The sequence below is a fragment of the Pleurodeles waltl genome, chromosome 8 (assembly GCF_031143425.1).
Source record: "Pleurodeles waltl isolate 20211129_DDA chromosome 8, aPleWal1.hap1.20221129, whole genome shotgun sequence".
Taxonomy (NCBI): Eukaryota; Metazoa; Chordata; class Amphibia; order Caudata; family Salamandridae; genus Pleurodeles; species Pleurodeles waltl.
Window position 1 is genome coordinate 73,858,237 of NC_090447.1, and position 27,067 is coordinate 73,885,303.

The 27,067-nt window shown below is 43.8% G+C and overlaps 1 protein-coding gene across 11 annotated transcripts in view; it reads right to left on the bottom strand.

Annotated features, from left to right (window-relative positions):
- NUMA1 (nuclear mitotic apparatus protein 1) overlaps window positions 1–27,067 on the bottom strand; it is a 443,588-nt gene that overhangs the window by 403,098 nt on the left and 13,423 nt on the right. For 9 of the 11 annotated variants that reach the window (XM_069203745.1, XM_069203747.1, XM_069203751.1 and 6 more), the window contains exons 2-3: window positions 7,607–7,667; window positions 6,754–6,839 (exon numbers count right to left, since the gene is read on the bottom strand). In XM_069203745.1, coding sequence (XP_069059846.1) covers window positions 6,754–6,839; window positions 7,607–7,648 — 128 coding nt within the window. In that variant the 5' untranslated portion in view covers window positions 7,649–7,667. Of the gene's footprint in view, window positions 1–4,102; window positions 4,141–6,753; window positions 6,840–7,606; window positions 7,668–27,067 lie in introns of those variants that run through there. The other 2 variants (XM_069203753.1, XM_069203754.1) reach the window with 2 other exon arrangements.

Consider the following 27,067-nt stretch of genomic DNA (forward strand, 5'->3'; position numbering starts at 1 on the left):
ATAGTACTGATCTGATATACTGAAAATATTTTGTTATTGAAATTATTCATATGTATAGACAACATTGGTATTAATTATTAGAGCACTTGAAGGACAGTTCCACTCCCAGCGTGAACAATATTACTAACAATGTAGTTGAGGCGCAGATGTTATTTTTAAGGATTATGTTACCTAACAGTCTAATGTAAACTAAATAATAAAGAATACATATAGAAATAAGGCTGTTATTGCAGACAATACTAATATCCAGTGAAACACCATGTGGATACAGTGATCGGGTACAAAAACAGCTAACCAAATAGAATAAACAGACAAGAGTACTAGTAGAAGCAGGAATGCTCTAGAACATTAGGGCTCACCCACCTTATGTAGCGCCATGCAAAGAAATCCACCAACTTTATAATTATGGTGGAATTTTACACACACAAAAAAAGAAAAAAAAGGAAACAAGCGCCAGAATAACCAAATCAAAACCTCTGACTCCTGACCAATTAAAGAAAAGGGTGACCCGAAAGCAAGTCTGGACATAAGAAAAAGAAACTTAACAGTTACACATGATCTCATCCAGAGCACTCAAACGATCACCAATGTGATGATGCAAGTGTACGCTGATGGGATTAGGAAGGATCTGAAGGCCCTGACCAACAGAATGAAAGACACTTTTCAAAAGTCAACCAGAAAAGTGTGTGACTGAGATAAAAAGAATAAACTGTAAGAGAAGCGGAAACCTGCGACTGTTTTAATACCCGAAAGCACAGGAAATCTAAGCTAAAGCTCCAGCAGAAAGCTATGGTTTGTTCCCTCCAGAGTGCACACCCGGTTTCCCCAAAGTGCCAGTATTTTTCATTGATGGCTCTGGCTGCTCCAGAAACTACGGAGAAAGCCTTTCTTACGCTGCTGCACATCTTTTAAAAAGACAAGAATGAGAATTTTAGTATGTCTCTTGGTGGGTGGCACTGCAAGGAGATCAGAGAAGCCTGCCAGAAGACAGGCGCACCAGGCTCTGTGATGACAGGAAGCTGCTCCATTAGCCTGGAGGTGGCAAGCACACATGGAGGCTTCCGAGAGATAGCTAAACAGGCCCTGGCCAACGCAAACACAAATAAATTAGAAGGCAGTAGCATAAGTGGTTTTGTATGCAAAGCCAGTTGGTCACGCCTACACTAGTTATTGGCTTTGTTATTGTAGCTACTGGATATTTAGCCATGTTGCACAGTAGCCGTGCTATACAACGTAGAGAAAAAACATTGACAAGGCTAAGTCGGCGAGACCCATTGGCTTTGCTAATGCTGGTTTCCAGACGTACCTATGAAGCAGCACAAGCTGCCATGCTGCAGTCTTAAAGTGCTTTGATACAGTACAGACTTTAAAAAGGTAAAAATACAGATTGTTTGACACTATAATTATGTTGTTCAGGGTAAAGGAATACTAGTGTACAAAGAATTGCCATGGATTATGATTATATATATATATTGTTGTTATTTTTATTTAGCATGAGTGATGCCACTTCAGGCTTTGGTGTGTGCTATACAATAGGTATTTGATAAGTAAACATTGTGGCTCTGAAATGCATCCCAGTGCGACTGTTGCAAAAGTCTCTGGAGGGCATCTGGTCAGAGATGAGCTGCTTGAAATATGCAAGTTACATCACTGTGAGACCAGGAGCTCTAGAGAAGAATGAGTTCACTTTCTGACCGCCATTTTGTTATCCGTTCACATCTTAATTCTTAGGACCGCCCAATGAGGGTGTACATGTCAGCTGCAGCATGTCAGTGCAGCATTTTGACCCACTGCAATTGGCTTCTGTGCAAGAAGCTACTTTGGGCTCTAAACCCTTCCCAATCCATTGCAAATAATAATTAGCAGTAATTAATTATCCCCCCACACACACACACACACACGACCATGGTCAAACAGTTTGATAAAGAGTCAAAGCTTTGTCAGAGTACACTCAGTACTGTTACCTCCCTAGAGTAATATTCCGCATGTGTAGGGGTGTAGATTTCATCACCTACTTAGTCTTACTAGCAAACTTCAGTCTGATTCAAAGTACTCTCAACTTAGACAAAAATCTGACCAGAGAAAGGAGTACCAATGGTGATTTCCCATGAGCACATGGTTACGTAAAATGGGAAGATAGGAATTTAAAAACCACATCACTGTTCCACACATTCCAACTTGCCCACAAGCCAACAACCTAAGTGTGGGTGGATTTGATGGCACGACTAAAAATGACCTGATGGCACAACCGAGAATGATGTTATGAGGTATCTCAAAATAGAATTTGAAAAATTTCATGAGTTTAAGATCGAGGACTAAAATCTTTAGAAGAGAAGTGTCTATACGTAACTACAGATTTCTTTTTCTTAACTTTGCATCTCTGCTTGTACTGGTGGCCAGGGGAGACTACAACCCAGGGAACAATTTCAATCAACAGAAGGAACCACTGCTCTTCAGGATCTTAAAGAGGTTTACTCAAGCAAAAAGGAGCTGTGAACACTAACGCGTTTCAACTCAGATGGAGTCTTGATCAGGGTTAGCAAGTCCTACATCCATTTCAGTTTATATATGTTAAGCCCGCACTGCCTACAATTAAGCATTCTGAGAACTGAAGTCCATACATTAAACACAAAATTTTTATGACAAATCATGTCAGTGAGTATTAATGAGGAGGAAAGAGAAAAGAAAATAAAAATATATATATTCAGGTTCCATGTACTTCTAGCTGCAACTATAAAAGCAATATTCATACTATGTTAATTAGCATACGAGATGAACAGAATTCCCCCCCCAAACCAAAAAAAAAGAATACTTATGAGGCAATAATAATAATGCACCATGATAATAATGCAACCAAATAATGCAGTCTTTGGGACTAAGTGCCCAGTGTCAAATTAGTACTACATGAGCATGATGCACATGTGTGGATGTCATGCATGAATATAATAATGCAGCATGTCGGGCACAGTGCCCATTATAGCTCAACGTTGGTACATTCAGTTCTTTAAAAATAATCTATTTGCGCAGTAGCATTGGCACCTTAAAACTAGTAAAATGATGAAGATATTTGAAAGTAGTCTATTCAGGTAAGGCCAATAACCCTTCAGATTTGTGAAACCTTACAAGTCAATGAAGTCTTTATTCGATATTTCATCATAAAAGACATGCTACACGTCATAATACTTATAAAATTATCAGTGCTAACGATTAAAATAATAAATACAATGTTTCATAAAAGCTACTAAGAACGTATTAAATCTATCTAATGCTTCATTTGTTAAATATTTTAACATATTAAAAAAAAAAAGAAGAACATTACTTTAAAAACTCAGTTCTAAAATTCAAGATAATTTACTTATCTAAAACATATAGCTGTTTTAGTAGTTCAGAACGAATTATCCATGCCCACCCCAGGAATTTGGCCACCCCTATTGCTATAGAAGGTGAAAGATCAGTTTTAAGGATCCTACAAGCAGTCTCGGCCGATTGTGTGCCCAGACTTTTGCATAGGGGTACCAACCACTTCTTCCTTGGGGCAGCATATAATGGACAGACAAAGAACAAATGGCTCACATTTTCCCGCATTTCAGTACACAATGGGCATTTATCTGGGCCTCCAGTGCCCCAGGTTGAGGTTAAACACCTTAAAGGTATTGAGCCCACTCTAACTTGGTGATATAATTTGCGGTCCAGAGGTTTTGTAAAACCTTACATTCATGCAACCTCACGGAGCAAATAAAGTCCTTTATAAACATATATGTAGCTCCACATCTGCATTGAGTCCATGCGGAACCTTGGTACGTAGCTTCACACTAAGCTGCGTAGTGTGAGTGTGTGTGTGTATACACACATTTATATATATTATTGTTTTTCACTCCCCAAAGGCAGGCGTCAGCGGAACTGCCAAAACAAGGAGGCCAACTGTCTCCGGGATTTATTTCCTGTGCCAAATCAGAAATGGCTCTGATGCTTAGAGAGTGAGCTCAATTAGTTTTATTGTCAGTCCACCATAACATGTTTCGGACACCACAAACATCACTGCTCACATGAAAAGAGCACAATTTGGTAGGATAAATTTAAAAGCAAAAAAACATATCCCCACCTCAAATAAACAAAGACATTCTTTGATGAAAAAGTTAGCTGGAAAAAAAAAAAAGGTAGTGTGAAAAATTACTTCAATTAATTGACTTGCATAAAACCCACCTTCCACAAGCCCAAACGGTCCTCACAAGAAATCATTATGTAAGTGAATAACAAATTAATTGTGGTAAATATATATTGAGAGTCTGCCTCCATTCAAGCAAAACCCGTGCATTATTCAGCAAATCCATTATCAATCAACCATGCAACTAATTCATATGAAGCAAACAAAACAATTTTATCTAAATAATGGGGTGGGTCTGGCCCATGCTGACATCACAACCCACCCTCTCTTAACGCCTCAGTCTTTCTGCTCCCACGCGGACTAAAACATCCCATACTATATAGCAAGAGGACAACCAGAAGAGTGGGGCTAAATCCCAATATTGTCGCACTTGCCATGGTGAATCACTGCACTATTTAGGCTTCTGCAGTACACCATCTGGTGAGAACTACCAGACCCAGACAATTCAGAACACTAGACACCGAGGGGAGTCCAGAATGGTATGCCTTGCATAGATCCCATGACATTTTCTTACCCACAATGCTCTGCATACCTCAAACTCTGCCTAAAACCACTAATTGTCCTTGCATTTCTGTGATGTAAACTTCCAGAATACACAGGAATCTACAAAATTCCTACTGACCAGCATTCCCCCACCTGGTCCAATACAAACACTATCCTTCCTGTATGGGTGGACCTAGTGTCCACAGTAGGAAAAGCCACAAAACTTAAAGTGGAAATGTCAATATTTCCTGTAAAAAAAAAAACCGAACCTGACTTGTCAACGTGGTTAACCAAGTTACCTGGGTAGGTGCTTGGCCACCCCCTTGGGAAACCTACCAAACCCATACATTTCAGACAACTTGACACCAGGGTAGTCCAGGGTGGTGTGCTTCATGTGGATCACACAACTTTCTTATCCACAATGCCCTACAAACCACAAATTTGCTTACAATCTCTGGCAGTTTCTTAAAGTTACTGTCACAGAAATATTAGGAAGATTTGTGCTTTTAGTCAAAGTTTGAGGTTTGCAAAGCTTTATGAGTATGAAGTCCTTAGAAGAGCCATACAAGTCACCACACCCTGTAGTCATCTTGGTGTCTAGTTTTCAAAATAGTAAATGTTTGTCAGATTTCCCTAACTGCTAGTCGAGTTAAGGCCAAAAATCCACAGCTAAACACAATGCAAAAAAAAAGAAAAAAAAAAAAAAAAAAAGGGGGGGGGGGTGTCAGTGGAAAAATGTGATAAGTCCATGCTGCATTTTGAGCAGTTTCCTGTCGCAGGCATTAGGCCTACCCAAACAAGTGAGGTACTATTTTTATAGTAAGACATGTGGGAACAAAACGCAGTAGCAGATTTGCGATTATCAATTGGATGCTGGTGCATTTGTGCCTTCCAAATGTAAGCCAGTGTGTTAGCAAGAAAACATTGTGAAAAATGCTCTCTGAATCACATGCTAGTATGGGTACCCACAAATTCGGAGACGTACAAATAATCACTGCTCCTAAACTCCATATCTGATGTCCATTTCAGAAATACATAAGTTTCCTTGATACCCATTTGCCACTACATATTTCACAATATGAATTGGTCTATACTCTGTACACAATGAAAAAATATTTTAAGGAGTAGGGCAGTTGTTGGCTATGGAATCTTGGACAACTGACAAACCCAATATATCCCTGCACCCAGAAGCATCTAGTAAACATAATAGTATATTGCTTTTGTTAATCAGCCTTCCTAACAAAATGTTAGAGATGAAAACTTTCACAAATGGCCATTTTGTCCTGCTTATTTTTATGTATTTTTTTTTATTTGAACTGGTTCTCTGGGTAAACCTTGAGGGTTCTACACATGACCCCTTCCTGAATTCAGAATTTTGTCTACATCTATAGCTTTCCTGGATCACACATGGGTTTCACACTGGTTTCCACAACAAACTGGACGCAGGCTGAGAATAGGAAAACAATGGGCTATCTCTTTGAAATATGCCAAAAATTTGGTAAAATAAATAATTCTTGATTCAGCTCTGCAGGTTACTGAATGCAGGGAAGATTGATTCTGAGTTTAGCACAGTAAACCTTTTGTGGATTACATTTTTGGGGGGAAAACACTTTTTACGGAGCCCTTTTTCTGATTTTTTACCCCCAAAACACACACATTTAGCTATATCTCAGTCATCTCCTTGGTACCTTCCAAGGGAATGCACAAACCCTGGTTATCTTTAGATTCCCCAGGATGTTGGAAATAAGGACACAAATGTCTTATTGGGTGGGGGGGGGGGGGAATGTTATTGAGCCCCAACCGTAAAGTACTCAAAATAGCCAGAAAAGGGCTCAGCATTAGAGAGGAAAAGCCCAAACGCTCAAGGAGCTAAATAAGATTAGGAGTGTTGACATTTTGTAGTCTGATTGTACCACAACATAGTGATGCTAAGGTAAGACATTATTGCTGGCACTTACAGACAAAGGTCCTGAAATGATCGAATGATACAGAAATGGTATAGGATGCTCCCTTCAAGTACTGGGTTTGTTAAAGTTGGAATGTACAAACGACACAGAAGTAGCCCATCAAACGCCAACCCTTTTCTTTGACTGTTAGTCACTTACATTTTTTGTACTACTTTGATGAGAACGGTTCCATCCACAAGCTGAGTCAGGTGCTCAACTGGATCATGTACTCGAAGACTGTTGATCTAAAAAGGAAAAGAAATCAGCCACATTAAGTTCCCTGAAATGATCCATGTGGAGATGAGCCTTTAAAGAATAATGTGTTTCCGCTTTACAGGTATTTAATTCAGAAGGCTGTTAGAGAAATCACTATTAAATGCACATTGACTGTGTCCATAACTGAATCACCTATCAATATCCATTAGTTTAGCAAAATCAGCTGTGGAATTTCTTGAGCTGGAGAGAGACAACTGGAGATAGTTCAAAACTTTGAGCACAAGGACTCCATACTCCAAAGTGCCTCTGTTCTGTATACTTATTTCCTAGACTCACTCAGTGGGAATGACTGCTTTAACTCCTGTACCCCTCCTCTGCATCAACTCCCCACCATTCCCTCTCCCACCTGTTGCATGGCTTACTAAAGTTGTCCCCAATTAGTTCAAAATCCCCGCCAAATCACCCTAGATATGCCCCATTTTTAAATAATATTAACTATTACAGAAGTCTGGAGTGTTACACCTATGGTTCGCAGATTTTGCTTGTGGACAGGACACATTTGCAGCATTACAAAAACTATGGAGCCTGTGCACAAGAGTACCATTCTTCCTAATCAACTTAGCTTCGCTACCTTATTAAGGGGCCTTTTGTTCAAAATCTAGCCTTGATTTCCACATCTTGAAGGAACATTAGTTCTGCACAGATACATAATATCTGAGAATATGCTGACAAATCTCACCCATCTGGTTTCAATTAGTGCCAGCTGCAGAGCAAAAAAAAAGATCTTTTTACTTACCCAGGCGAGGAGAGCATCCACTATGGAGCGGCAAAGAGACATCTTGTCATTTGTCTATAAGCTGGAGGAAAGAAAAAAAAGATTTATTGTATGGTCCAGAAAAAACAAATGCTACAATACCGCTAGTCCATAGTACACAGAAAGCAGACAATTCCTTTCATACAAACAAGAAAAGGCAGTGTATACAGCAAATAAATATTAAATACCTAGAACAAAAAACACTGCCAGAAAAGACTATTTAGGTGTTAACAACCTGGCACTTTCACAACTTTAATAAAAACATTTGTTTGTTGCCTATGCTGCAAAACAGAGGTGGCAGACATTCAGGTGACCAACAAAACCTACACAAGGAAGGGATGTACGTCTGTAAAGTATTTGTACTAGGGATTTTCAAAATGTAGAGATTCCTAAAATAAAACTATCCACAAATTTTCAGTAAATAAAGACAGTTACAAAGGTAGCGGCTTTGTCAAAAAAATTGTGAGGCAAGTATCGGCACCCTACGCACATCTTGCGCCACAGAGCTATCTTACCTTAAAGCTCAATCTTGTAGTGCTACTGGGTGTACATCCGCTATTTTATAGCACTACAATGAGTGACAATTATAACAATTCATTTTAAATGGACAGTGCTCTTGGAGCAGGTTAAGTAGCATCTTCAAGTGACTGGTGTTTGAAGTGCAAACAGCCTAAAACTAAATTTCTTAATTGAGTTTCTCTTCCACTATGTATTCAAAGTAAACCTTGTAAATGAAGATATACATATATGTATATATAATAATAGATACACACACGGTCAATCTTTATTTCGGCAGTATAGCCATAAAAGAACATGTTAAAATGCAACACAACAACATAAAACAAATAAGCAATAAAACAGTTCGCGTTTTAAAAGCTCAAGAATTAAGACACGAACAGCAATGTACAGGATAAAACCATATGGATATTAAAATCAAACAACTAAAAGGGAAGGGGTGAGGCTGTAAAAAAACCTGTACCTCACCTGGACAGCACTTTCTGCCTACTCCTCCACATGTGCAACAGAACCTGAGAGACAGCAAAGACAATAGACAAGTATAACTCTGTAGTACTCCAAAGGCTGCCCTAAAATTCCATAAGACCAAGCCACGGCAGACAGGTAGAAACCATTTTCTTCTGGCCCCCATGATCGGCAAGGCAAAACAACAAAGCATATTCGGATGATTCTACCACTGGTGGTCAGACTGGAAAAAAATGTCCCTGTTCGCTGGAATGGGTTTTCCACTTAGAGAAGGAACCAAGGAGCAAAGTCCCCAAGCGAAATTTGAAATATAAGCTTTTCATAGATGGTGGTTCAATCTCAAAGAACTCCTCAAATAGACACACCACTTTAAACTCCAAAGGAGACACCGTAAGGGACCCGACCCTGGAAGTGTCGGGAATGAATTCTCAACATAGCTCCAGTAAGCACCTTTCAGGTCAGACTTAGAAACTGAGTTAATGGCTGCAGGACAGGACCGTAAATGTTCAAACCTAATCTGGCCCAAACACGCTTTCAGGGACCGCAACCAGGAAATTTTAGCAGCGCCATACTGTCCTAACACATCTTCCAGGGCCTCGGGGAAAGAGGTGAGCTCGGGAACTGACCAAAGTCTCTGCCAATATAAAAGGAGTCTTAACCCAAACAGGTCACTAACCTGCCTTACAACACAATCCGACCACAAAGGAACAAGTGGAGTGCTTACGGGAAGGTTGACTAAATTTCTCAGGAAGCGATTTTCTGATATTTCGAGGGCTCTTATATCATGGAATCCCCAAAGCTCCCACCAGTATAAGGTGGGCCCCCAGGGTCTGGCATTTGTAGAGCCCAAGGGTCGGTGACACTGGTCAGAAAGAGGAATGAGCCTTTAAAGTATCTCCACAGTATTGCTCCAGTTAAAGTCTACGGAGCTCGACAAGAGGACATCAGTCGAAGCTTTCAGTGAGCATAACCCTTAGGTATTTATTCGAACACAGAAACCCTATACAATGGCACTCCATTAAGGGTCGGGTTAGAGCGAGAGGTTGGACAAGGGTTAAAAACCATACATTGTCTTGCTGGGGTTAATCTCCAGCCTTTTTTGTCTGCAGAACGACTTGAAGCAGTCCAAAGGCCTCTGAGCCCCTATTGGGGACTCTGATAGCAAAAAGAGTGTCATCCGCAAACAGGTGGCAGTGGTCTTAACTCCAGCTAGAGTGAGGGCATTGTGTTCGCATAGTAGTAGCTGGGAAACTCTCTCATTAATATACAGAAGAAAAAAAAGGATCGGGGCCAGCACACACCCCTGTCTCTCTCCCCTGTTTACTAGGGTAGATTCAGTCAGCTCACCGTTTGGCATACATCTAACTTGAGCATAACTGTTGGAGTGTAATCTAATGATAGTGCTCAAAAGATAGCCAGGAACTCCCAGCTCTTCAAGGACTGCCAACAGAGTATATCTGAAGACAAGATCAAAGGGGGACTTAAGTTCCACAAAGATAACAAAGTCTGACACCCCCACATTGTTAAATATTTCATATATAGAAGTTACAAACGGAAAACCTGGTCAATTGTCCCAACACGATCTCGAACCCAGCCTGAAGCGGGCTTAAAACATTTGAGTCAGAAATCCACTCGTCAGCCTATTCAGAACGATTTGACTAAACAGCTTTTACAAGCTGTCAATAAGATGGATTGTTCTGTAGTTAGGTGGTAAAGATCTACAGCCCTTTTTTATCGGTGAGCGCAAAGCGCTCCGTCCCATTCTGTAATCTCTCTTTGGGCTTCAAACCACGCCCATGTCACGTCAGTTACATTGGTCGTGGGCTTGCCTTTTAAAATCTGCTTGCTTTTATTTGTGAAAGGCATATATCATGCCTTTTCCGGTGTTTAGCCCACCTACACAGCACCAGTAAACTACTAAAAACATACGAGGTCGATGTTTTCAACATGGTATCGGGACTACTTTATCTGTTTATTTTCCACGTAGCATGATCGCGCTGCGTTTTTTTTTCTTTACAACGCTAATAGCTCTAACTCGAGCTAATGAGAGACCCGTTGCATTGAAAATGCTTGTTATGGATTGGGACCATTTCGGCCCCTGCCCAAGTAGAAGGGATAGGCGCGCCATTCAGTATGACACTAAAAAGCAAGGCTAGATAATGGCACCACATCTCTTAATATGACCTAAATAGGAAACGAGGCACCTCGTCCAATCCAGGAGATTTATTGGGTGTGATCTAATCTAATGTATCAAATCTCAGAACGGGAGATCTGGTGGGTCCAGGATAACGCGGTCAGAGCGGGATGTCCAGCCAAGGGGGAAGGCAGGTGACTGATTACTCAGTACCCCTTGGCTCTCAATAGAGTGGGTTCCTAGCACTGAGACCTGGTCCTTAACGCCCGATTATAAATTAGAAAAAAGCTCTACCCAGCATGAGTCAGGAATGTTGCTATCCAGTGGGGGCTTTTTACCAGTGGCACCATCAGCAATATCCGCAAAAAGGAGCGGTAATCCTCATCTTTTATGGCACCCAACATTATAATGCACTTGGCACGCTCCCAGATCCACTTATCGCTAGCAATAGTAGCTTTTTAATGTACACATATGCATACACACATTTACAAAAAAGTATGCAAACTTAGCTTTTTTAATACTGTCAATACCGAATTGGTGACTGTATTAAATCAAAGACTCTAGTAAATATAGCATTTTACACAATAGAGCGATGTTAAGGACTCCACAGTGCTCACAAATTAAACAATCTTAAATAAAATATGCTAAAAATTATATTTAATCTCAAAAAGCACACATTATTATAGCAGTTAGTCGCTGACACTTAAGGAAATTAAGGTATGTGAACGTGCTCCTTGTTTAAGGACAGAATCTCGTAACTCAGGAAAGTTATACAATGGCCGTAGTGGGCTGATCCATTGCTATACACGGGCGGAAGAAAAAGGTGATTGACAGAAACAGACCAATGGATCACGAGAACTGCCTAAATACCGCTTATGAGTATATTATACGCATAATATTTGTAAAATCTAAACATCTTGACTAACACCAAATCTAATAAAATCAAAAGGTCTTCGCCATGGCTAAACCTAAAAAATAAAAAAAATGGTTACTTACCAGCAGGAGTAGTTTTGTAGCTTGAAGAATTTTCTGGATCCACATGCTGTGCATTATTTTGTCATCTAGTATTTGGGTCCGGAATTATTGTCCTTTTTAGGGCCACGCCTGCGACACCACATGCACTGCATGCGCTCTCGCTAGTAAAACTATTGTTTTCAATAAAGGGCTCGCAACCTGCCCATTGCTTGAGCCAGTGTCACTCTGCTTTGCATCCTAAATGGCCATGGCCAGCAAAGACTGTGCGTCACTTCTGTTCCATTCTCTGGAGCACGGACCAAGCACAAGTTGTTGCTGCTATCCATTCCCACACCTATGACAATACTTTCCCCATACCTCAGCTCTCACCCCCCACAACATGTCCTACTTGCTCGCACTACTGTGCCACCCGAAAATTTAAAAAAAGTTATGATGCAGCACCAGCGCTGGCCACATCATTCCGCTTTTTTAATAATTTTAATTTTGGCCATGCTGCACAGCCACGCTGCTGTACAACAAGGATAAAAGGCATTGGCAAAGCTAATAACTTTTGCGTAACTGGGACCTACTGGCATTATCAATGCTTGTTATATAAAGCAACCACGAGGCAACAGTAATGCATTACGCAAGTTGACATTCATTTTTACAACTTAGATTGGCTGGCTTTGGAATCGGGCACTCGTCCTAACACCCCTTTCAGAGACATTTTCTTCAACCTGGGAGTCACGCGGTCCCGTCATTTGTTTACATACAACTGAAGACTAGACGCTGCAGAAGGGCGCAGTTCAAGCTTCCAGTTTCTTGTGGCACTCATAACTTATTGTGCAACAACACCCAGGAAGATGCTTTTTTTTAATTTTTATTTTTTTACATAGGTAATGTGCCGGAAACTCGTGATGATGAGATGGCTACAGTGAGCTGGTCACGGGGTTATCTGCATGGAACATGCACACCTAAGAGTAAACTAATTTGCAAGTCCTTTAATAGCGACGCCAGCTCATCTTTTTTGGAGGGTGCGAGGATGTCAGGAAACCCCCCCTGTTTTCTTCTCTATTAGACATATGTCATAAAGCAGAAGTGAGCGTGGGTGAAATTGAAATGTCTATGCAACAAGTTCTGCACTTTGTGTAGTTTCATCATTGTAGCCAGAAAGTGGAGAGACAAAAAAATAATCATTTGCAATGCAATGGGTCTCGCCCTTGATCGAGTTAGAGCTATTAGCGTTGTAAACTCCTAACCGGACTTTTCTTGCCACATAAAATGAATAAGAAAAGTAATAGTTGCACATAAGCGAGCCGATTCAAAGCGCCACAGCCGCCATGAGGGCAACTGAGAGACACAAAAGAACAAGAAGTTCGCTTACAGTCAAACGTATCGGCAAAAGTGCAATTATCCATGTAACGGGGTCGGTGTCTGAAGGCGGTAACTAAACGGCCCCAAGAACGGACAAACGTAAAGCATTTACCAATGAAAATAAAGGAATTGTGAAGGGCAAGCCCATGAATGAGTGATAGTGATGGGCGTACAGTGGGTGTGGTTAAGTGGCCAGATATATACCAATACATCAGAAAAGCAGCGCTTGCGCTGCTATGCTTGACCTAAAAACCACTGTAGGCTTTTTGTATGCACCAGACAGAGTTACTGATCTTCCAAAACACAATTACCACCATATCTATATAAGGCTTTTTAAAGTTACCTTATTTTCATTGAAACATTTCTTACCACCACCTTAATTGTTTACGTGGAAAAATGTTGGTGCAAACAAATTAAAATTACATCAAGACTGGCAACACTACCATCCAGTCAGCTGGTGACCCATCTACTGCACATGTACAGCACGATGTTAAAAGGACTGTCTTAAGGACAGGTTACCTTTCCTATTGCGCTTTAATCCACCATAAACACTGCATCAAAAAACTGAAGAAAAGCTGAATACATGACAAGAAGGAACAAGGAGGTAGACTAAAGAAGTAAACAGGGGCAAGATGTCACATATTGTGGTCAAAATATGCAACAATGTGGAATCCACATTATTGACTACCACTAAATTATCACTAAGTAGGTTTAGTGTTAGGAGAAGTAAATATACATACAGCTTGATGAGAAGAGGGAAATAGATAATTTGGTAGCAATGTTGCATGTCGGAGTTTTTTATGTCCGTGGTTTCATGTACCACGGAAACAACGCATTCACCTCCACATGAAGGACTAGTTTGCTGTAGGGTGTCAGCCTTGCGCCTCCAACTGGCAACAGAGCATTTGCACTGCAATGTGTGTAGGAAAGTACCATCTTGCTGGCATGTTACCCCCATTTTCACTGTATATGTGTTTGTTTTTGCCCATGTGTCACTGGGATCCTGCCAGGCAGGACCTCAGTTCTCTTAACGTATGCCCTGTATGTGTTCCCTGTGTGGTGCCTAACTGTATCACTGAGGCTCTGCTAACCAGAACCTCAGTGTTTATGCTCTCTCTGCTTTTAATATTGTCACTGCAGGCTAGTGACCAATTTTACCAATTCCCATTGGCACACTGGAACACCCTTACAATTCCCTTGTATATGGTACCTAGGTACCCAGGGCATTGGGGTTCCAGGAGATCCCTATGGCTGCAGCATTTCTTTTGCCACCCATAGGGAGCTCAGACAAATCTTACACAGGACTGGCACTGCAGCCTGAGTCAAATAACGTCCACGTTATTTCACAGCCATTTTCACTGCACATAAGTAACTTATAAGTCACCTATATGTCTAAACCTCATTGGTGAAGGTTAGGTGCCAAGTTACTTAGTGTGTGGGCACCCTGGCACTAGCCAAGGTGCCCCCACATTGTTCAGGGCAAATTCCCCAGACTTTGAGAGTGCGGGGAAACCATTACACGCATGCACTACATATAGGACACTACCTATATGTAGCGTCACAATGTTAACTCCGAACATGGCCATGTAACATGTCTAGGATCATGGACTTGTCACCCGAACACCATTCTGGTATTGGGGGGACAATTACATGCCTCCCCGGGTCTCTAGCACAGAACCCGGGTACTGCCAAACTGCCTTTACGGGGTTTCCACTGCAGCTGCCAACACCTCAGAAAGGTTTCTGCCTCCCTGAGGCTTGGGCAGCCCAGTCCCAGGAAGGCAGAACAAAGGATTTATTCTGAGAGAGGGTGTTACACCCCTCTCCTTTTGGAAACAGGTCTGAAGGGCTGGGGAGGAGTAGCCTCCCCAGCCTCTGGAAATGCTTTGATGGGCAGAGATGGTGCCCATCTCTGCATAAGCCAGTCTACACCGGTTCAGGGATCCCCCAGCCCTGCTCTGGAGAGAAACTGGACAAAGGAAAGGGGAGTGACCACTCCCCTGACCAGTACCTCCCAGGGGAGGTGCCCAGAGCTCCTCCAGTGTGTCCCAGACCTCTGCCATCTTGGATTCAGAGGTGTTGGGGCACAATGGACTGCTCTGAGTGGCCAGTGCCAGCAGGTGACGTCAGAGACCCCTCCTGATAGGTGCTTACCTCTTTCAATAGCCAAGCCTCCTTTCTCCATAGCCAATCCTCCTTTTTTGGCTATTCCTCAGATAACAAATGCAAGAGCTCACCAGAGTTCCCCTGCACTTCCCTCTTCGACTTCTGCCAAGGATCGATCGCTGACTGCTCCAGGACGCCTGTAAAACCGCAACAAAGTAGCAAGACGACTACCAGCAACATTGTAGTGCCTCATCCTGACGGCTTTCTCGACTGTTTCCTGGTGGTGCATGCTCTGAGGGCTGTCTGCCTTCACCTTGCACTGGAAGCCAAGAAGAAATCTCCTGTGGGTCAACTGAATCCTCCCCCTGCCAACGCAGGCACCAAACTTCTGCATCACCGGTCCTCTGGGTCCCCTTGCATCCTGACGAGCGTGGTCCCTGGAACACAGGCGCTGGGTCCATGTGTCTCCCACAGTGCAGTGGCCCTGACAGTAAACAGGTGTACTGCGTGATCTGCAGCTGCTCCAGCTTCTGTGCACTCTTCTAAGGATTCCTTTGTGCACAGCCTACCCTGGGTCCCCAGCACTCTGTCCTGCATTGCCCAACTCGGTGAGTTGGATTCCGATGTCGTGGGACCCTCCTTTGTGGCCGAGTCGACTGCTGTCCTCAGGTCTTCTAAGTGCCTGTTCCGGTACTTCTGCTGGTGCTGCCTGCTTCTGCGAGGGCTCTCTGAGTTGCTGAGCACCCCCTCGGTCTCCTCCTCCAAGGGGGCAACATCCTGGTCCTTGCTGGTCCCAAGCAGCACCCAAAATCCTCAACCGCGACTCTTGCAGCTAGCAAGGCTTGTTTGCAGTCTTTCTGCGTGGGAACACTTCTGCAACCTCCAGCACGCCATGGGACATCTCAAAGGGGAAGTTCCTGGTACCTTCTGTTGTTGCAGAATCTTCGGCTTCTTCCACCCGGAGGCAACCCTTTTGCACCTTCATCCGGGGTTTCCTGGGCTCCTGCCCTGCCTTGCAGGTCCTCACGTCCAGGAATCCGTCTTCAGTGTTTTGCTGGTGCTTGTGGTTCTTGCAGAATCCCCCTATCACAACTATTGTGTCTTTCTGGGGTAGTAGGGTAACTTTACTCCTACTTTTCTTGGTCTTGGGGTGGGGTATCTTGGACACCCTTACTGTTTTTTTACAGTCCCAGCAACCCTCTACAGCCTCCCATAGGTCTGGGGTCCATTCGTGGTTCACATTCCACTTTTGGAGTATATGGTTTGTGTCGCCCCTAGACCTATGTCTACCTATTGCATCCTATTGTGATTCTACATTGTTTGCACTACGTTTCATACTGTTACTTACCGGTTTTGGGTTTGTGTACATATAACTTGTGTATATTTCTTACCACCTAAGTGAGGGTATCCTCAGATACTTTTGGCATATTGTCACTAAAATAAAGTACCTTTATTTTTAGTAACTCTGAGTACTGTGTCTTATGATATTGTGCTATCTGATATAAGTGGTATAGTAGGAGCTCTGCATGTCTCCTAGTTCAGCCAAAGCTGAATTGCCATAGCTACCTCTATCAGCCTAAACTGCTAGAAACACCTCTATTCTACTAATAAGGGATAACTGGACCTGGCACAAGGTGTAAGTACCACAAGGTACCCACTATAAGCTAGGCCAGCCTCCTACATATAGGTCTTGCATTTTCTTGAGTTAGAGCTATTGACATTGTAAATTAATAACTGGACTTTTCTTCAACACATAAATTGGTTAACCCTGCCTCATAATTTTGTCTTTTCCTGCCATATAATTCCAGTGGCCCAGCATTTAACAAAAGCACTTCCATTTACCTTCTTCCTCCATCTAAAAACATACAATTATCACATAAACCTTTATCAGAAATAAACTTTTGGCATTAGAGTGTAATGCTCAAACCACCATAAGAAAGAAATCATTTGAGATGGATTGGAGGGTGAAAGGTAAGAGGGAGTAGGGAGTAAAGATGGAGAGGACAAGTGGCGTAGTAAAGGTGTCCTGGGCCCTGGAGTAAGAAAAGAAAATGGTTGACTGGAATTTCTTTAAGAAAATAGAGCAGTGATTAGAGTTGAGTGAGGTTGTTAGGTCTGAGCCCCGGCACCACTGCACCTGTTGCACTATTGATAACTTAGCCTCAGGAGGGAAAAAGGATGGGGCACCAAAAGAGAAGCAAAAGGAATACAACAGACAAAAGGAAGAAAGAGAAGGGGTCGCAAAGAAATAAAAGAAAGACAAGGAAAGAACAAAAACATGAAAAAACAACCAAGAAGAAATAGAGCAAACATGAGACAAAAGAAAAACAGGGAAGGAAGCTAGCGAACGAAAGAAAGAGGAAACAAACAATGAAAAGTGTGAAAGAAAGAGAAAGATGAACATTAGAGAAAAAAAGAGGGATAGTGAGAGAAACAAGAAGCTAAAGAACCAGGGCATGTATGTACTGACATTTTCCATAGACACAGTATGGGAAAACTACTTTGACACTTCAGATCCCGACAAGTAACTTGTGGCTTCCATATACAGGCGGGAGAAAAGAGGAATTTATAGTAAAACGTGAAATGACAAATAATGATAAGAAAAACACCATGGAAAGGAACGAAGAAATATATATATTTTTTTAAGTGAAAGGACGCATATCGAGTCAAAGGAGAGAGCAAATACAAAAGAAAGAAGGGATGAGAAAAATAGTGAAAGAATGAACATCTAATGAAAAAAAAAAATACACTAACGAAACAAGGAAAGAAATTACCTAGTTTTGGCGAGTTTGAAAGAGGAGGTAGGAAGAGGGAAATTAAAAAAAAAGAGAGAGGAGTAGAAATAAATAGTTGAAAGAAATAGCCAAACTTAACATGTGGATTTTAAGAGCTGGAAAGAAAAAAGTGGAGTAGAAAGAAAACATTGAGTGTAAACAGAATAAAGGAAAGAACGGAGTGAAAGAGGTGAAAAAGACCCTCCCAATTAAAGATGGCAGTTAAGAATAGATTGAATTGGCTAACCTACATCCTCAACCATAAGTCAGAATGTGAAACAGCAGATGGCACTGCAGAACAGCAGGAGGTGCATTAGCAGAGTTTTATGTCAACCCCAATACGGCAATATTGGGGCGCTTCAGATCAGGATTGGGGGTATAGACAGATCTGTGTCCCGACCCAGTGCTGGAATAGCAGAAAGGCAGCATGTGAGGAATGAGAAACGGAGTGCTGTGTAATTCTTTATACTGGAATAGTAACAGGCGCACAGTCAGGAGTGAGGTATGTTAATGGAGCTATGTGTGGAACCTAGTATTGGCGTGCCAGTGTTGACAAGTGTTAGGAGGGAGAGGGAGACTTAGTACTGAGAAAAATGTGCACTGAATGTGAGAATTGATGGATTCAATTAAATTGATGGATTCACAGCAGAGCTGTGGTGGTCCCCATCAAGAGTGGCTTCGGATATTAGACTTGAGATGCACTGGCTGAGCTGTGTTTTGCTCTTGTGGGTCCAGTACTGGCTTGGCAGTGGGACTGAATATTAGAATTGAGCTGCTGTAACAGAACTGTATGTGAGCGAGGTCTCAATATAGTGAAGGAAGTGACCTCGAAGGGGTGGAACGGAGGAGCACTGATGGAGCTGCACCAGAGGTCCCAGTACTTGAACAACAGAGTGTACTGACTGCAAGGACTGAGGTGCTCTGGCAGATAGCATGTGTGGGGATCTGGTACTGGCACAGCTGAGGGCTTGGAGTTTGTGAACTGAGGTGCACTGATGGAGCTGCGAGTGGGATCCAAGTATATAGCGGAAGTGGGCACTGTCTCCAAGGATTGCGGAGGATAGGTAGAGTTGGGTGCCTGGGCTATAAGCAATAAAAAGCGATCTTCCGCCCTGGGAACAACAGGCAGGCACACTTGGTAAAGAAAATCAAGCTAAGGAAGGGCGGGAGCCAGGCAGCTGAGAGACTGTCTGGATAGCCTAAGCCCAGAGCAAGAATGCTCTGCAAATGAAAAGGGAAGCTTTCCTGGATAGGAGCAGGAAACAAACTAAAAACTAAAGTCCCCTATAGACCAGATAAACAGGACAAAGTGTAATTATACTGTAGTTGGTCCCTGCACCCACACAGAAGGAGGGACAAGAGGCATAACTGACCACTAGCAAGCAAGAATTTTTAAATGACACTGAAACTAACAAATGAAATAGCTGGAAACCCACGGAAGAAGTGTACTTTAAAGTATACAAGAGGCCATACGCTTAAGCTCAACCTAATAAAAGAGGGAGGCAGGCAAGGAATGAGCAGGCAAGCGAAAGAGGTAGTAGAAGAAGGTATTAAGTTGTTTTAATTAAGTATTGTGATTAGCTAACTAATGCTGCTAAGATTCGATAAGCTCTAAAACTTGTCACATAAAAAAGACTCAGAATATCCAAAGTTGCATACTATTGACTTGGAGAGGCTCAAAGGAGCTTGGGACCACAGAGAGCTCTCTCAAGACAGAACATGCCATGCTCAGCCCGACACGGGCAGATGTGAGGTCAAACTGCGACGGAGGATCCGCGTGAGTCAGAGGGGCTGTGGAAATGCTGGAGGCGACCCGCACGGTTTAAGACAAGGCCATGACGGCACAGAGATCCTTACACAACGAATGGAGGCCCAGACAGGTGCGACGCTGCATGCTCCTTGCCGTTAGGTGGAAGAGAGCTTCCATAGCACAAAATTGGTTGAGATCGGCCCAGCAGAAGCGGGCTCGAGATGAGACCGATGACAGAGCCTCGATATGTGGAGAAGCACCTAATGGGGACAGAGAAGGTGTTGGAGGCGGAAGGCCGGAGAAGGTGCAGGCGCAAGGTTGAGCAGAGCAATCTGATGCCTGCCCTCTGCGTTGTACTACTATGACCGCCCGCGCGGGAGGCTCTGGGCGCATGGATACCACTGTGAATGGTCTAACAGTGCTCATCAGCGCAGAGACATAGGGGCTCGGGACGCGCACCCCATCATACACCACCACAACGGGGGTGGGAGGTCCTCCTGTGGCACCTCTTGGGCGAGTGCATCCCACACATCAGCCAAAGCGTGAACCATGGGCAAAACTGATAAAAATCCAAATAAATTGCACTTCGACCAGCGAAAACCACAGAAAACTGCAGGCGAGCGAATGACAGCAGCTCCACCTGAAAGAGAGGATATGACTCAGGTGGAAGAACAGGAGCTGAGGCAGATACTAGCCGCAATGCAGCAAAGCCTGGCTCAAATAGATATCAAGATCGACTCTCTATTCTTCAGAATGGACAGGATGACAGAGAGGCTAGACAAACACGCGGAACTCGGAAAGACGCATTTCAGATGTAGAGGACAGTTAACCATGACCTCCAATCAGACCAAGACGAATAAAACATTGATGGCTTTACAGATGAAATTAGATGGTTTAGAAGCCAGATCCAGCAGGAATAATCTCCGCATAGTGCATAGTGGGTGTAGCGGAATCCACTGACATTGACAACATGGAAGGATTTATTGAACGCCTACTCGTTCAACTGCTGGGTCGCGACACGTTTTCCAGTACATTTGTGGTTGAGAGAGCGCACTGTTCGCTGGTGGCCCAGCCGCCCCCGGGAACCCCACCAAAACCTATAATAGTCAAATTATTGAATTACAGAGACCGTGATGCTGCATTACGGCGAGCCAGAGAGCTCAAAACACTTCAACATGAAGGAATGACGATCTCGCTTTATCCAGACTTTACACAGCAAGTGCAAGAGGCAATAAGACAATTTATCACAGGGAAGCGACAGCTACGAGATCTACAACTGGAATACCACATGCTGGACCCGGCCAAGCTGCTTGTGATGGTGGATGGCAAGCCGCTCTTCTTCACAGATCATAAACTACTTACCTAATTCCTGAAGCAACAGATAGTCGGGTGGGGGCAGGGACGAGAAATGGCAGGCACCCCCGCATGAGATGGCCATGACCAGAACATTAGAGACTGCACGTGGAGAGAGTGCCTGCGAATGCTGGGGGGTGGGGGGGTTCTGACAAAAAAGCAACCGGGACAAATAACGGTAGGATTTGAAATTTTAACCTGTACACTAAAGTTAGGCAGTGAAAAAGCATAGCAAGGCAAAAGGTACGGATGGGAGACTTACGGAGTAAGACACGCAGTAGCTAGATATTAGGCCACCACAATAAGGCAGGTGGCTGGCACCAGATGGACGATAAGGACCAGCCGGACAACATCCACCCTAGCGTGTGGAACACTTACTGAATCGAGGGGGAGTTACTCTGCTTAATGGGCAGGTGGGGGAGTGGGATGTGTAACTGGACAGGCGAACTGGGGCAATGCCCGTCTTGGGTGAGGGGGAGGGGACACACAGGGAGTTATCAGTTCGGATGGTTGTACTAGTAAAGCGATTGTAGACTCGAACACAAAATAAGACAGGCATCATGATCTACACATCATGTAACCAATGACAAACTATACTTCAAAACCAGACATCGGTATGACTTTGGGCATCGTTCGAATGGTCACATGGAACGTTAGAGGGTTAAATGATGCCAGAAAAGTGAGAAAGGTAGTGGCCTACCTCCAGAGACAGAGTGGACCTAGCTATATTACAGGAAACAGACCTGACGCCAGCTAGCACCATGCTTACTCCCAGGAGAATGCAGGGACAGATTCTAGCAGCAGGGTTCATGTCCCATTCCAGGGGGGTACTGATATGGGCATCGAAAACTCAGGCTTCTGCCTCCGGGAGCTTGCAACGGAACCTAATGGCAGGTATATAGTAGCGTGCTGCAGTAAAGGGGACCTCAGGTTTCTCATGATTGGGATTTATGGCCCCAATTTTACTACGATTTGGCAGCCAGGACGGTCACCTGGGGGGTCTCCTGCAGATAGGGGGAGGAGATTTCAATTGTACCTTAGATCCTCTACTTGACAGGTCAGGGGGCACACATAGAAAACCAGCCTCTGCAGCCAAGGCGGTGAACACAATAGCAGCAGAGTTGGGATTAGTGGATATATGGCGATACAGATAACCCACAGGGGTAGTCACCCACAGTACATGATTTACATACACAAATTGACCTCTGGCTGGCCTCTAGGAGCATCGCTGGCTGCACGCAGGTGGTAGAACCCTGGCCCAGAATATACTCAGATCATTCATCAGTCCCATTAGAGATAGCACTGGGTCCAAAAACAATCCCCCCTTTCAAGTGTAGGTTTCCCTCATACTCGTTATTAGACTCTGCATTTCGTTATGTTAGCTACTGCAATTAAAGACTTATCAGATAAATGTCAGCTCCGTAGACAGCATGTGCACGGTTTGGGAAACATTTAAAGTGCATATCCGTGGGATCACCACAGCAAAACATGCAGGGGTCCTAAAAATCAATTCATGGGTGCCTGGCCCACTTGGAGAAAGAACTCGTCCAGTTAGAGCAGGAACACTTGCTCATGACAGATACACATTCTAGGCCGTATACACACCAAGTTAGTCGAATTTTAGGACACAGCACTCACTTAAGTTCAACATATGGGGAAATATGCAACAGCCCGTATCTATGGGGAGGGAAAGAGACCAGGGGTGGTACTGGCGGGCATAACATGCCCAAACAGAGAGAAGGACACGATTATGACAATACAGGATGAGGATCTTAACGTGACCACGGATCCCGAGCGAATAGCAAATAGGTAACGCGAGTATTATGCGGCCCTCTATAACTCTAAAATAGCCCCAAATTGAGACACCACGTCAGATTACCTGATGCACATCGAAATGCCGTGGCTGGCGGATACGGATAGAAAGTCCCTTATGGTGCTTCTGACCACTGCAGAGATGAGCAGGGCCGTCAAGGGAATGGCAGAGGGGAATGCCCCAGGGCCAGACGGGTTGAAGCCTTCCAAGATCTATTGTTTCCACACCTGAAGGCAGTGTATGAAGAGATGGCAGAGGCTGGGGTGATGCCTCCCTCCAAGCGAGAGGCAATGCTCATTGCGTTGCTGAAGCCTGGCAACTATCCAATGCAATGCTCATTCTATAGGCCGCTATCATGAATAAATGTTGACACCAAAATCTACACTAGGATCTTAGCAGACCGGTTGGCCACACTTTTACACAAGTTGATCAAACCAGAGCAATCAGGGTTTATCCCGGGCCGTAATCTCACAGCTAACCTCCGCACAGTGTTTGGTGTCATGCAAAACTTATCCCCTGAGACGAAAGCTGTGGCGGTCTTCCTGGATGCAGAGAAGGCCTTTGATTCTGTGGAGTGGCACTTTTTGACAGCGGTCCTCTGGCGTTTAGGGGTGGGGGAACGTTTTCTTACAATTAGTGAAAACTTTAGACAAAAAACCTTTGGCTAGGATCAGAATTAATTACTCGATATCGGATGCACTACACATTTCCAGAGGTACAAGACAGGGGTGTCCGTTGTCGCCCCTGTTGTACACGATTGTCACGGAACCACTCGCATGTACATTACGGGAATACCATGGACTTTGGGCCTCAGATTCCAGAACTACAATCTGGTGATCTCGGCATATTCGGATGCCACCTTACTATACATCTGAGACCCAAATCGTAACCTAGCACTGATATTACGAGATATCATAAAACATGGCGCCCTTTCTGGTTTGTAGATCAACTGGGACAAATCCATTGTGTTCACCCTGACACCACCCACAACTCCAATAGACATGGAATTCCTCCTTAAGTGGGAAACAGGATCAGTTAGGTATCTAGGAATCCAGATCCACACAGACCCCAAGATAGTAATGACAGATAATTATCATGTTGCAATTAAAGTGCTGGTGAGAGATGTGGAGAGATGGATCAGACTGCCACTCTTGTTGATGGGACGAATAGCCCTCATGAAAACAGGGGTGCTCCCGAGATTTCTGTTCCTCTTCCAGAATATCCCTATGCATTGCGGAGGGCGTTTTTTGCAACCTTGAGGACCCTGCCTATCCAACTAGCCTGGGCAGGAAAGCAGCCGAGAATTCAGTGGCGGATATTGACCCTGCCGTACGAGATGGGGTGACTTAATGCACCCGATCTAGAGACGTATTATAGGGTAACTCATGCTAGGTTTGCCCACACCTGGATACATGGTTCTCATGAATTGCCACACTAAAAACTGGAAAGCGAGTTGGCTGCCCCACACTCTTTGCCTAACAGAATATTAGAATCACCATCCGCCGATATGGGGAATTTGCCTCTTTAAACACTACTGTACATGCCTGACATAGCCTGATGACTAGACAGGGGCTCTCCCTACTGTATTCCCCTCACGTTCCTCTGGAGTGGTGTGCATGGTATGCGTTGGGGAGAGGGGGGGGGCGACAAAAAAGCTGTGAAGGTAATGCATAAGTTAAATAGCAAGACAATGGGAGACTTTCCACGAGGGCGGCATGCACACCTGGGCAATGGTGGCAGAGAAGGTGCAAGTACTGACCCTGCTCGTGCAATATCACTATTATAAAGTCAGACAGGCAATGGGCGCTGTTCTGGGCGAGGAGCTGCAGGAACCACCGGACATACAATAACTCTCTCTGATTATTACAGATACGCAACCCCATCAGTTAGTGTCTAGACTTTGCACAAACCAGCAGAAGGTGCATGTGAATGAGCCGATAGAGGCAAGAATCGAATGGAAGAGAGATTTGGGAATACAATTAACTGACGAGCACTGGCAATACTGCTCAATGACCCGCAGGATCTCTGTAAATGGCAGACACCGCCTGATACACTTTAAATACATAAACTGGGTATACTATACACCCCTCAAATTTTATAAATATGGATTGGCACGGAGGCCACCTGCCCTAGATGTGGGGGAAGACCAGGCGGGTTTCTTGCATATGGCATGGTCTTGTCAGGAAATACAACAGTTCTGGGGTAAAATATTTGTAGAACTAGAAAGTATGGGGGACAACAGCTGGAATGCACACCTATCCTGTCGCTGCTCGGCTACGACAGGGAGGTGCAGAAAACGGATTGACTTCTGATATCTATGGGACTGATACTGGCAAAGCGGAGGATAGCCATGAGATGGGATCGAGGGCCACTGCCGATGGTTGGGGAATGGCACACTGACATGTTCTACTGCAACACACTAACAGATGCATACAATGAACTGGGTCCGCCAACCAGCAGACCTACACAATATTGGGGCACTTATAAGTACCTGATTGGTAAAGAAACAGGGGAGCCCGAGGGAGGTGGGTGTGCGGGCACAGGTAACGACAGACCCCATGAATACGCTGCAAGTTCCTAATGGGCTCTGGGTACCAACGGATGACTGAGACCTAAAATGTATCAAAGTTTGAGGGCTCGGGAGGATACTGGGAGGGTCCTCATCGAGTGGTTCTGTTTTGGTCCGAACTCATTGATGTAGTAAGAGAAGATACAGGTTATACAGTATTCAACTGAGATTTACATTGAAACTTTAATGTGCGATGATGTAACTGCACCTTGTTTAAGAGTTCTAACATAAAAGCATAAAGATATTAAACATATATATATATATATATATATATATATATATATATATATATCCCTGATATTAAGCACCTTTTCACTACGTTTATTGTGCTCCCTTCTAAGTAAAAATTACAAAGAAATACGCAGTTGATGGCATTGAGAGCCTCATTTGTGATGATGCTGGTGAAGATCCCCTTTGGATATTTGCCCCTTGAACCCTCTGAAAGAGTTTGCTAACACGCCCTTAGAACGCTTTGCTCAACTTTTCCATACAATTAGAATGTGATTCTGTAGCTGCCGGGTTTACTGCACAATTTGCCTCTTCTTGTGTATTATTTAGTCAACCCTGACGCTTCATTTTGGTTTTCCATGGCCACCGTTTCAGTAGGCCTACGAAAATAAATAAAGGTCATGCTGGAAGAGAGGCAGAATACAGCTCAAACATAGAACAGCTTAGGAAATCGATGCATATGTGGACTGGGAGGTTATGAATAGGATTTGGGGGATGACACTATGCCACAACATAAACAACCAGTGGCCTTACTAGAAGGAAGTGGGGTGCGCTAATGTCATTAACAATAACTTCAGACACCATAGCATTTGCATCTCTACCTCTGTCCACTTTTGAGGCTGCTAGTCTTAGAAGACATCTGCAAGATGCAAACTTGCAGCAGCCCCACGGTTAACTGCAGAGAAGGTACAACCCTCCTCCCGGTTTGATGATGTACCACATTGCGGTAGTGTTGTCTGTCGTGACTTGTACCGACTGACTGCGAATGGACAAAAGGAAGGCCTTGAGAGCCAGACACATCACCCTAACTCCAACAGATTGATGGGAAACATCTGTTTTACTGGAGACCAAAGACCTTTGATCTCCTAGTCCCCTAGATGCGCTCCCCATCCTAGAGAGGAATCATTCGTTATGACTCTGGTCACCGGAGGTGGAAGACAAAACAGCCTTCCCCGAGGCAAGTTGCCGTCCACACTCCACCACTGAAGATCCGCTGCAGCGTCTCTGGGGATTGTTATTTATCCTCAAGATCCCCTTTGTGTTGCAACCACTGCTTGCAGAGGCACCACTGGAGAGCCCTCATGTGCCAACGTGCGTGAGTGACTAACAGAATGCTGGAAGCAAACAGACAGAGCAGACACAGGACCTTTGGGACTGGAACAGATTCTCTATTTTGAAAAATTGCAATCATAGCCTGAATCCTCTAAGGAGACCACTTCAAAGAATAATCGCAATAAATGTCAGGGTGAACCCTCAAAGTCACTAAATTAACCTGAACTCAATGCCCTGGCAGATATAGCACAGAGCAGACAGGCTTAACTTAAGGCAATGTGTAAAATATTTATGTAGTACCAAAAAAGTAATGAAGTTGAAATGCAAAACAGTGAAAATCCAAAACCGATCAAAA